This window comes from Erythrolamprus reginae, chromosome 8 (assembly GCF_031021105.1).
Source record: "Erythrolamprus reginae isolate rEryReg1 chromosome 8, rEryReg1.hap1, whole genome shotgun sequence".
NCBI classification, from domain to species: domain Eukaryota; kingdom Metazoa; phylum Chordata; class Lepidosauria; order Squamata; family Dipsadidae; genus Erythrolamprus; species Erythrolamprus reginae.
The window spans coordinates 16,296,861-16,309,301 of NC_091957.1; the positions used below are offsets into that span (position 1 = coordinate 16,296,861).

The window sequence follows — 12,441 nt, forward strand, 5'->3', positions numbered from 1 at the left end:
AGCAGGTACATATTACCTCCTTAGTATAGCATTACATATGTTATTTCATTCGCACACAGCAGATATAATACACCATTTAGTATTAGCAGACAGCTTATTCTCTTATTGATACAGCATATATTTATTTATTTGTTTGTTTATTGGATTTGTATGCCGCCCCTCTCCGTAGACTTGGGGTGGCTAACAACAGTAATAAAAAACAGCATGTAAATCCAATACTAAAACAACTAAAAAACCCTTATTGTGAAACCAAACATACATACAAACAAACATACCATGCATAAATTGTAAAGGCCTAGGGGGAAAGAATATCTCAGTTCCCCCATGCCTGATGGCAGAGATGGGTTTTAAGGAGCTTACGAAAGGCGAGGAGGGTGGGGGCAATTCTAATCTCCGGGGGGAGTTGGTTCCAGAGGGCCGGGGCCGCCACAGAGAAGGCTCTTCCCCTGGGCCCCGCCAAACGACATTGTTTAGTTGATGGGACCCGGAGAAGGTCCACTCTGTGGGACCTAACTGGTCGCTGGGATTCGTGCAGCAGAAGGCGGTCCCTGAGATAATCTGGTCCGGTGCCATGAAGGGCTTTATAGGTCATAACCAACACTTTGAATTGTGACCGGAAACTGATCGGCAACCAATGCAGACTGCGGAGTGTTGGTGTTACATGGGCATTTTTGGGAAAGCCCATGATTGCTCTCGCAGCTGCATTCTCCACGATCTGAAGTTTCCGAACACTTTTCAAAGGTAGCCCCATGTAGAGAGCGTTACAGTAGTCGAGCCTCGAGGTGATGAGGGCATGAGTGACTGTGAGCAGTGACTCCTGGTCCAAATAGGGCCGCAACTGGTGCACCAGGCGAACCTGGGCAAACGCCCCCCTTGTCACAGCCGAAAGATGTTTCTCTAACGTGAGCTGTGGATCGAGGAGGATGCCCAAGTTGCGGACCCTCCCTGAGGGGGGCAATGACTCCCCCACCCAGGGTGATGGACGGACAGATGGAATTGTCCTTGGGAGCCAAAACCCACAGCCACTCCGTCTTATCAGGGTTGAATTTGAGTCTGTTGACACCCATCCAGACCCCAACACCCTCCAGGCACCGGCGCATCACTTCCACTGCTTCGCTGACTGGACAAGGGGTGGAGATGTAAAGCTGGGTATCATCTGCATATAATACAACTCTTACACATAGTAGGTACTAGACCAAGTAGCAGACAGCAGTTATATATATTCTCTTATTCTACAGCAAATACCTTCACAACGGTATAGTATATTCTTCACAGTATATTGCACACAGCTCAGATATTAATACATGGTACTGACAGAGTTCATTTGCAAGCTGCTGTACCAGTTGAATTATCAATCAAACTTTTTGTTGTTGCTGTGGTTTTTCCAGGAGTTCCACAAACGGCGCTCGCCAACATGCAAACCTACATGGACATGCTGAATCCAGAACTCGCCCCGGATCCTGCAAAGACGGGCCCCCCGACGTCTCTGCCCCCACCTCCAAATTTCCCGGCGCCTTCTCCCCCCTCCCGCCCCAAAGGTCTCCCCCCACCTCCCACCTACCCAGCGCCAAACCCCCCCGAAATGCCCCACTCTGCCGAGATTTACGTTCAAGCCAAAAACAACCTCCGACACGTCAACAGCGAAAGCCTCAAACAAGAGGTGAGAAATGAATATTTTATTTTATTTTATTAGCTCGATTTTCTATTTATGTATTATTTTATTATTTTATTAGCTCAATTGCCTATTTATTTATTATTTTATTATTTTATTTTATTTATTAGTTTGATTTTCTATTTATCTATTATTTTATTTTTTATTTTATTGATTGGTTCGATTTCCTATTTATTTATTATTTTATTTTATTTCTATTTTTAATTTTATTTATTAGTTCAATTTCCTATTTATTTATTATTTTATATTTATTTTATTTTACTTGATTTATTGGTTCAATTTCTTATTTAATTATTATTTTATTTAATTTTTAATTTTATTATTTTAATTTATTTTATCTATTAATTCGATTTCCTATTAATTATTTTATTATTTTATTATTATTTTATTTTATTATTTTATTTTATTATTTTATTTTATTTATTTATTTTATTTATTTATTTTATTATTTTATTTTTTATTTTATTTTATTTTATTTTATTTATTTTATTTTTTTTTATTATTATTTTATTTTATTTTATTTATTTATTTTTATTTATTTTTTTATTTAATTAGCTCAATTTCTAGGCCGCCCTTCTCCTGAGACTCCGGGTGGGCTTACAACCAAATTTAAGTAATAAATAAATTATAGACTCGGAAAAATCCTTTTTTTAAAAAAAAAAATATTTGAAAATCCATCCGACAGGAGAGGGGTGACTTATAAATCTAAATAAATAAAATAAATAAGAAAGAATTCAGCCTTCGCTCGCTCGGTCTGTCTTGTCTATCCATCCAACCCCATTTTGCAACTTTGCCAACTTTCATTACGACTTGACCGCCAGTATTAAAAATAAGCTACTGCGGACTTTGCATTTTGATTATTATTTTTTCCTTGCTCGGGTGATGTTTTTGCAGTTACGAAGCCCGGACTTTGGCTCGGGTGTGATCCAAACCCAGATTTCTTTGGGGATAAAGAGGCGAGAAGAGAGGGGGGGGGATCAAGAATTCTCATCCTGCGAGAAAATCCTTTGGGATTTTCCCACGGCTTGGCGGAAACAGACAGACGGACAGAGAGAGAGAGACAGAGAGACAGACAGGTGCACCTGGATATCCCATTGGTCCTCCCGTCCAGGTGATGTCACGGGAGGGGGGAGCAGCAGAGGGGTGTTGCTAATGGACTCGAAGGTCCGTGTAACCGGAGAGGCCAGCTCACCTGTCTCAGGTGTGTCATAGGCAGGTATCAGGTATCTGGCAACTGGAACAGCCACCCAGAGGGGCACGTCGCTCTCCTGCCCAGGTAAGACAACCTGCAACAGCAGAATTATTCATATTTTAAGGATATATATATATATAGAAACATAGAAGTCTGACGGCAGAAAAAGACCTCATGGTCCATCTAGTCTGCCCTTATACTATTTTCTGTATTTTATCTTAGGATGGATATATGTTTATCCCAGGCATGTTTAAATTCAGTTACTGTGGATTTATCCACCACGTCTGCTGGAAGTTTGTTCCAAGGATCTACTACTCTTTCAGTAAAATAATATTTTCTCATGTTGCTTTTGATCTTTCCTCCAACTAACTTCAGATTGTGACCCCTTGTTCTTGTGTTCACTTTCCTGTTAAAAACACTTCCCTCCTGGACCTTATTTAACCCTTTAATATATTTAAATGTTTCGATCATGTCCCCCCTTTTCCTTCTGTCCTCCAGACTATACAGATTGAGTTCATTAAGTCTTTCCTGATACGTTTTATGCTTAAGACCTTCCACCATTTTTGTAGCCCGTCTTTGGACCCGTTCAATTTTGTCAATATCTATATATATCTCCTTAAAATATCTATATATATCTCCTTAAAATATGAATATATATATTTTCTTTCTCGCTCATCAGGTGAGGAAGATGCAAAAGAGATAGAAACTTTTGAAAAGAAAGCAGAAGCGAGGCGGGGAAAAAATACATATATATATTTTTTAAGTTTTGGAGGCTCGTTTTGTACTTTTTAAAAAAACTTGGCTTGGGATTAGAAACAAGAAAAACCAATATTTTTCTGGCGTTAGGAGCAGGTCTGGTGGAGATATTATGCGAAAATGGAAGGGTGAAATAATTTGCAAATAAAGGGAAAGACAAAATGGGTTTATCAATTGAGGAGCTTTTTTCACTCCTTGTCTGGAGAAATAGACACGGGTGACTTTTGAAAAGGAGTTTTCTTTTTCTTTTTTTTTCTTTTTTAAAAAATCCACTTTCGGTGCTTTGCCAAGAGGTGGTTTAAAAAAAACAACAAACCATGGACACTGAGTGTCATTTGTCCAAAAAAAAAAAATTAAGAGGAAGGAAAAACGGAGCGGAGAAGGGATAAAGATGGAGGGCTGCTTGCAAACAGGAAAAATTGTGTTTGCTCATAAGATGGTGAATTTGATGCTGGTTTGGTTTGATTTTCCCGGCAAAGGTTGCCAAATGAGTGTGCAAGTTCCCACTACAGTAGTCCCTCACTATACCGCGCTTCACCTACTGCGGCTTCACTTCATTGCGGGTTTTCAAGAAATATTAATGAGAAAAATCATTCGTGGATCTTCGCTGGTTCGCAGGTTTCTGAGGAAGTCGATCGGCAGATTTAAACAGCCCGCCGAACTCGATCGGCAGGTTTTTTTAAAAAAATATATCTAAAATTGTAAATACTGTATTTAAATACTGTATCTAAAATAAATACTGTGTGGGAAGGGTTTATAAACACTTAAAACAATGAAAACTTACCAAACAATTACAATATAAATACTTAAATAAGTACTATCAGTCGATAAATTCCCCATCGCGGATTTCACCTATCGCGGCCGGGTCTGGAACGTAACACCAGCGATAGGTGAGGTCTTACTGTATTAAATTTAATTTGGACAGTTACAATAAGATGAGGGTTTTAAAAAGGGAGAATGAGTTTAAGAATATAAGAAATGGGTTGTAGCACGGCAGCACAGTTTTGGAAGATAAACAGCAAATAACCACGAGAAATTGCGATAGCTAAAGGCACTTTGAATTCAAATCAGGGTGAAGGAGAATACAGTATCTGAAATCCGGATGATGGGATTTGAAAAGGAGGTAGCACAGGGTGAATGACACGTACCAGGATAAATTGGATAAATAATTAGGAAATTTGGATTAAGAATTTGACTTATTGTATTGTATTCTAATTTGAGGTATGTGAATTTGAATCTCTGTAAGGTGTAGAAAAACAATAAAAATTTATACCGCCCCCACCCAAAATTAATTTAATATATTCCACTTCTATTATTATTATTATTATTATTATTATTATTATTATTATTATTAATTAGATTTGTATGCCGCCCCTCTCCGTAGACTCGGGGCAGCTCACAACAATAACAAGAACAATGTAAGAACAAATCTAATAATTTAAAAAACGCTAAAAACCCCATTATTAAAAGCAAACATACACACAAACATACCATGTATAAACTGTATAGGCCCGGGGGAGATGTCTCAGTTCCCCCATGCCTGACGGCAGAGATGGATCTTAAGAACTTTACGAAAGGCAAGGAGGGTGGGGGCAGTTCTAATCTCTGGGGGGAGCTGGTTCCAGAGGGTCGGGGCCGCCACAGAGAAGGCTCTTCTCCTGGGTCCCGCCAAATGACATTGTTTAGTCGACAGGACCCAGAGAAGGCCAACTCTGTGGGACCTAACCGGTCGCTGGGATTCTATGCCACCCAATCCCGTAGGATTCGCTCGTGTTCACAATTAGTACAACTAGTCTTACAACTTACAACTGTTCGTTCAGTGACTGAATTTTCAGCCGCCCGTCAGCTTCACAACTGCACAATTCACTTCACAAGCGGCGGGGCAAGAAAGGTTGCAAAATGGACCAAAGCTCACCTAACAACTTAACAACAACACGATAACTTGGAGACTGGTGGACTTCCAGTCCCGCAGCGTTTTTGGTGGGAAATATTGCTTAGTGGTTAGAGTTGTGGTGGATTCTTACACTAGGGGGGGGACGTGGTGTGTCTCTGTGTGAAATTTGTGGGGGTTTCGTGGGGTTTTGAAGCCCCCTGAAGTGCAAAGGAAAATAAACGATTATCTTGCCTTCCTTGGGGCCCTGGGCTCCAGTGCGAATTGTGCTGAAAAGACAAAAAAAAATGAACGAAGCGAGGGCAGGAAAATAATTGTTTTCTGATAACAGAAAGTGGAATTTGGCCCTGAGTGCAGAGAGAAAGGACCATCTACGGCTAGGCTGTAAAGCTTTCTCCCAGAGCATTTTACATTTAATTGTAGAGAGATTGAGGGAAAGAGAGAGAGAGAGATTTTATTTATTCAATTTATTTATTTATTTATTTATCTATTTATTTATTTATTTATTCGATTATTATGCCGCCCTTCTCCTTAGACTCAGGGCGGCTTACAACATGTTAGCAGTAGCACTTTTTTAACAGAGCCAGCCTATTGACCCCACAGTCCGGGTCCTCATTTTACCCACCTCGGAAGGATGGAAGGCTGAGTCAATTTTGTATGGGATTGTATACTACAGAAGGGTGAAGAGAAAATCAGAAAGTGGAAAATATGTAAAAATAAAAAGTGGAAAACAGTACAAGCAAGGAAGGAAGGAAAGGAAGGAAGGAAGGGAAAGGAAAAGAGAGGAAAGTTAGAAGAAGGAAGGAAAGAAAGGGCAGGGAGGAAAAGAAAGAGAGAAAGGAAGAAAGAGGGAAGGAAGGAAAGGAAAGGAAGGTTAGAAGAAAGAATGAAGGAAGGAAGGGGCAGGGGAGAGGGAAAGAAAGAAAGAAAAAGGAAGGAAGGGACAGGGAGGGAAAGAAGGAAGGAAAGAGAAAGAAAGAAAAAGAGGGGGAAGGAAGGAAGGGAAAGGAAAAGAGAGGAAAGTTAGAAGAAGGAAGGAAAGAAAGGGCAGGGAGGAAAAGAAAGAGAGAAAGAAAGAAAGAGGGAAGGAAGGAAAGGAAAGGAAGGTTAGAAGAAAGAATGAAGGAAGGAAGGGGCAGGGGAGAGGGAAAGAAAGAAAGAAAAAGGAAGGAAGGGACAGGGAGGGAGGGAAAGAAAGAAGGAAGGAAAGAAAGAAAGAAAGAAAGAAAGAAAGAAAAAGAGGGGGAAGAAAGGAAGGAAGGACAATGTAAAATGTGTCCAAAAAGTGTCATTTGGCGCAAATCTTGCCAACCGCCAAGCTTGGTTTCCTCCCGGCATCCAGGATCCAACTTCACAAAGCTGCTTTTTTCGTTTTAGCTCACCTGCCAACAACTGCAACGGACAGATTCCAGCAGGAGATCCAGAAGATTCAGCAAGCAGCCGAGCACGGGCGATTACTACAAACGCCTGGATAACTGCGGAGGTGGAGAGCAGAACAGGATGGCTCACAGTGAGGAGGTGAGAATCCGGATTTGGGGATCCGGTCGGAACCACGGAAGCATCTCAGAAGGGACCCTTGTAATGGTTTGTGCAAAAGACCTTGGGAGACAGGAGCAAGAGACACAGACTAGGCAATAATCAGATGAGAGGCAGATGAACCCTGAGAAGAAAAAGGGGTGCGGGAAGCATCTCAGGAGGGACCCTCCCTAGTGTCTTTGAGGGTAAAGAGGAGAGGGCAGAAATAGTGTCATGGTCTGCAAGAAAGACCTCGGGAGACAGGAGGAAGAGACACAGACTAGGCAATAATCAGATGAGAGGCAGATGAACCCTGAGAAGAAAAAGGGGTGTGGGAAGCATCTCAATGATCGATTAGGTCCCACAGAGTTGGCCTTCTCCGGGTCCCGTTGACTAAACAATGCCGTCTGGCTGGACCCAGGGGAAGAGCCTTCTCTGCGGCAGCCCCGGCCCTCTGGAATCAACTCCCCCCGGAGATTAGGATTGCCTTCACCCTCCTTGCCTTTCGAAAGCTCCTGAAAACCCACCTACGTCGCCAGGCATGGTGAAACTGATATACCCCTTAGCTACTATGGTTTTTTATGTATGGTCTGTTAGGTTGTGTGATTTTCTTTTATAAAAAAGGATTTATTTTTTTTTAACATTAGATTTGTACATTGCGTATTGTTGTGAGCCGCTCCGAGTCCTCGGAGAGGGGTGGCATACAAATCTAATTAATAATAATAATAATACTAATAATAATAATAATAACTGGCATAAGCCCGTGAAAGTAATCCCAGTGGTACTTATTATTATTATTATTATTATTATTATTATTATTATTATTATTATCTCAGAAGGGACCCTCCCTAGTGTCTTTGGGGGTAAAGAGGAGGGGGCAGAAATATTGTCATGGTTAGTGGGAAAGACCTTGAGAGACAGGAGGAAGAGACACAGACTAGGCAATAATCAGATAACCCTGAGAAGAAAGAGGGGCATAGGAAGCATCTCAGAACCCTCCCAAGTTTCTTAGGCTGTAAACATGGGGGGGGGGGGATAAAGCCACTTTCCGACTTATTTTTTCTTTTTTATACACCCCACTTCCAGGCTTTGCTTCTTTCCAGCAACAAAGTGCACAACGGAAGCGCGGCGGAAAAGATCCCCACCGGAGGGGACCCTCCCCTGCCTCCCCCGCTACCCGAGGGGGGCTGCTCCCCGCCTCCCCCTCCTCCCCTACCTGCGGAGCACACACCCCCTTCAACCGGTCAGCGAAGGTCCTCTTCTTCCACCGGAAGTAAGTTTAGTTTTTTCTTTAAAAATTTTTTTTTTTAAATTGCATTTTATGCCTTAAAAAAACCCCTCACAAACACAACATACAAAACAGACATTAACCCAAAGCCAAATATTTTTCGAGCAAGTCGACATTCAGATTTTGCATTCTTATCTGTTCTGTCGGGCTCTCTGGTAGACTCCTCCCGAAAATTCACAGGTACGAATTTCAGACACACACACACGTTTGAAAATTCAAAACAATGTTCTTTATAATGAAAATTCACTTAAACTAAGCCATCTTTAGGGATAGCAAAGAGCTCTGGTCTCCAAACAAACTGGTGATTTGTACAAGTCCCTTATCAGTTCTGTGATACTTAGCTTGCAGCTGTGAGGCAATTCACAGTCCTTCTTCTTTCACAAAGTGAAACACACTTTGCTCTGGTTTAGTTTCAAAGCAGGGAAAAATCAGCACACAAAAGGTCAAAGTCAGCAAAGCAGGCACAAAACACAAGGATCAGATAATCCTCCACAATGGCCAAACCCACAGGCTGCTGTTTATAGCAGCCTCACTAATTACCACAGCCCCACCCAACCACAGGTGGCCTCATTTTCTTTGATAATAATCTCTCAGTTGTTGTTGCCTATGCATCGCTCTCCGCATGCGTGGCTGTATCATTAACTCTTGTTCTGAATCCAAGGAGGAGCTAGATAATTGATCTCCTTCTGAGCTGTCTGCCACACTCTCCTCCTCCCCTTCACTCATGTCTTTTTGGTCAGAGAAGCCTTCATCAGCAGATTCCACCGAGGGGGGGGGGGGGCAAAACAGGCCTGCAGCATGTGGATGTCTCCCCCACATCCACAGTCCTTGGGGCAGGAGCTGGGCCAGAGCTAACCACAACACTTATTCATATACTATTATAATTATATCTCTATACACGTATTCTTACATCATAAACATTTTCATTGCAAATTAGCTCCCCTTTTTCTTATCCATTTATACCATTCTCCAGATATCATAATAGTCTGAATCTTTTTTAAGCATTTCATACCAGGGTTAGCCGATCCATTTGTGCAGAGTCCTAAACTTTCTGAATTATTTCTTTATCTTCTGGTATTCTTGGGTCGTGCCATTTTTGCACATACATAATTCTTGCCGCCATCACAATATGTAACAGCAGATATTTTATACTTTTTGAATATGTTTTCTTTATAATTCCTAGCAAGAATAGTTCCAGGGTAAATTCCCAGGCTCGGGTTCTTAATAGAAAATGGTTCTGAAGAAGAGGCAAAAAAATCTTGAACAGTTAAGTAGAGGCGTTCTTAGGTAGAGGTACCACTGTAATCATAGTAAAAATATATCAATAGAAGATTAGAAGAAAAGATATAGGAATAATATGGAGGAAATACTAGAGTTCATAAATATATACATATAAATATAAGAGAAGTATTAGGACGGGAGGGGAGGCACGCTGGTGCACTTATGCATGCCCCTTACTGACCTCTTAGGAATCGGGAGAGGTCAACACTGGATAGCCTAAGGGCAAAGTTTTGGGGGTTAGGGGATGTTGTGGTTAGCTATGGCCCAGCTCCTGCCCCAAGGAATGTGGAGGTGGATGTGGGGGAGACACCCACCTGCCGCAGGCCTGTTTTGCTCCCGATGGAATCTGCCGATGAAGCCTCCTCTGACCAAGGCAGCATGAGTGACAGGGAAGAGGGGAGTTTGGCAGACAGCCCAGGAGGAGATCAATCACCTGTATCATCTTTGGATTCTGAACAAGAATTAATGACACATCCACGCATGCGTAGAGTGATGCATAGGAGACAACAACTAAAAGATTATTACAAGAGAAAATGAGGCCACCTGTGTTTGGGTGGGGCTCCAGTAATTAGGGCTGCTGCTATAAATAGCAGCGTGTGGGTTTGGCCGTTGTGAAAGAGTATCTGATCGCAGTTCTTCAGGAATCGTGTGTTGCTGTTTTCTGGACTTTGTTGATTTTTCACGCCTTTGAAACCAAAGCAGAGCAACGTGTGTGTGTGTGTGTCTCACTTCATTGGAAGAAGGGGTGTGAAGTTTCTTCACAGCTGCTAGCTAAGTACTTAATGACTGTTTAAAGGAAATTGTACAGACTACCCGGTTGTTTTGGGATGAGTGCTCTTTGCAATACAAAAAGAGTGCTTAGTTTATTTTGAATTTTGGGATAAAGAACATTGTTTTGAAATTTCAAACGTGTGTGCGTCTGAAATTTGTACCCTTGAATTTTTGGGAGGCTCCTACCAGAGAGCTCAGCAGAACAGGGGATGACACTACAGAGTCTGGTAATGAGTTCCACGCTTCAACAACTCTATTACTAAAGTCATATTTTTTACAGTCAAGTTTGGAGCGCTTAGTATTGAGCTTGAATCTGTTGTGTGCTCTTGTGTTGTTGTGGTTGAAGCTGAAGTAGTCGTTGACCGGAAGGACACTGCAGCATATGATCTTGTGGGCAATGCTTAGATCATGTTTAAGGCGTCTTAATTCTAAGCTTTCTAGACCCAGGATTGTAAGTTGCGTAGGGGATTCTGTTGTGAGTGGAGGGACGGAAGGCTCTTCTGGTGAAGTATCTCTGGACATTTTCGAGGGTGTTAATGTCCGAGATGCGGTGTGGGTTCCAGACAGATTTGCTGTATTCGAGGATGGCTCCATTTTTGCTACCCCCACTGCGTTCCACCCCGTGACTGGGTGCACGCATCCACAAACATGGCACATACACACATGTAGTGGCAAAATGCGAAAGCCATCCTTGGTCCTCCTGACCCATAAGACCCTTGCAGCATCCTTGGGTTAAAAATTCTGCCCAGCCCAGCATCTTTCGGCTCGCCAGGTAGACTGCTCCTAAGAAAGAGGCTCAATTTTTGTGGGTTTTTTCAGAGGTGAATATTCAAGCCGGTGATATTTGGTTTTTCCAAATATCGTCGTTTGATTTGGCAGGTGGTTGCCAGGAAGACAAAAGATGAAAAAATGTCAGTGTGGGTTTTTTTGTTTTTTTTTGTTTTTAGACGGGCTGAGTCATCTTTCTGGGGGGTTTTCCACCTCTTTCTCTCTCTTTTTTTGGCCAAGCTGTCTTTGATATGCAAAAATCAGAGAAATTGTTGATGAAGGAAATTTTAAGGTTCATTTTCTCAAAAAAACCCAGCCTGTTGGCCAAACCAAAAAAATTACCATGTATTTGAGGTTTAAAAAAAAGTCACATGGAAATTTTTCTTTCTTTCTTTTTTTCTTTTTCTTTCTTTCTTCTGTTTCTTTACTTTCTTCCTGTCTCCCTGCCCTATTTACATTCCTTCCTTCCTTCTTTCTTTTTCTTTTCTCGTTTACTCTTTGTCTCTCTCCCATTTATTTCCTTCCTTCCTTCTTTTTAATTTCTCTCATTTACTTTTTATCTCTCCTTCCCTCATTTATTTTCCTTCCTTCCTTCCTTTTTAATTTCTCTTGTTTACTCTTTATCTCCCCTTCCCTCATTTATTTTCCTTCTTTCCTTCCTTTTTAATTTCTCTTGTTTACTCTTTATCTCTCCTTCCCTCATTTATTTTCCTTCCTTCCTTCCTTTTTAATTTCTTTTGTTTACTCTTTATCTCTCCTTCCCACATTTATTTTTGTTCCTTCCTTCTTTTTAATTTATCTTGTTTACTCTTTATCTCCCTCCCTCATTTATTTTCCTTCCTTTCTTCCTTTAGTTCCTTCCTTTCTTTTCATTTCTCTTCTTTACTCTTAATATCTCCCTCCTTCATTTATTTTCCTTCCTTCTTTCTTTCCTTCCTTCCTTCCTTTTCTGTTTATCTTGTTTTATCTTTTTCTTTCTTTCTTTCTTTCTCTTTCTTTCACTCTCTCTTTTCTTTTTGTTTATTTTCTCCCTCCCTCTCTCTCCCTCCCTTCTTCCTTCTTCCTTCCTTCTTTTTCTGTTTATCTTGTTTCTTTCTTTCTTTTTCTTTCTTTCTCTCTTTTCCTTTTGTTTACTTTCTCCCTCTCTCCCTCCTCCCTTCCTTTTTCCCCTTCCTTTCCCTCTTCCCTCTCTCCTTCTATTGAGCCAGGACCTCCGATCCTGCGTCCCTCTATCCCTTTTGCCCTCTCTTTCTGCTTTCCACCCAACCCGAACCCCTTTTCTCCCTATCTCCACCTGGGAGAAATTC

At 41.3% G+C, this 12,441-nt stretch overlaps 1 protein-coding gene across 2 annotated transcripts in view; it reads left to right on the forward strand.

Moving 5' to 3' along the window:
* LOC139171148 (espin-like) overlaps positions 1 to 12,441 on the forward strand; it is a 67,216-nt gene that overhangs the window by 32,494 nt on the left and 22,281 nt on the right. For both annotated transcript variants that reach the window (XM_070759030.1, XM_070759029.1), the window contains exons 7-9: positions 1,389 to 1,660; positions 6,889 to 7,029; positions 8,113 to 8,299. In XM_070759030.1, the coding sequence (XP_070615131.1) occupies positions 1,389 to 1,660; positions 6,889 to 7,029; positions 8,113 to 8,299 (600 nt within the window). The remainder of the gene's footprint in view (positions 1 to 1,388; positions 1,661 to 6,888; positions 7,030 to 8,112; positions 8,300 to 12,441) is intronic.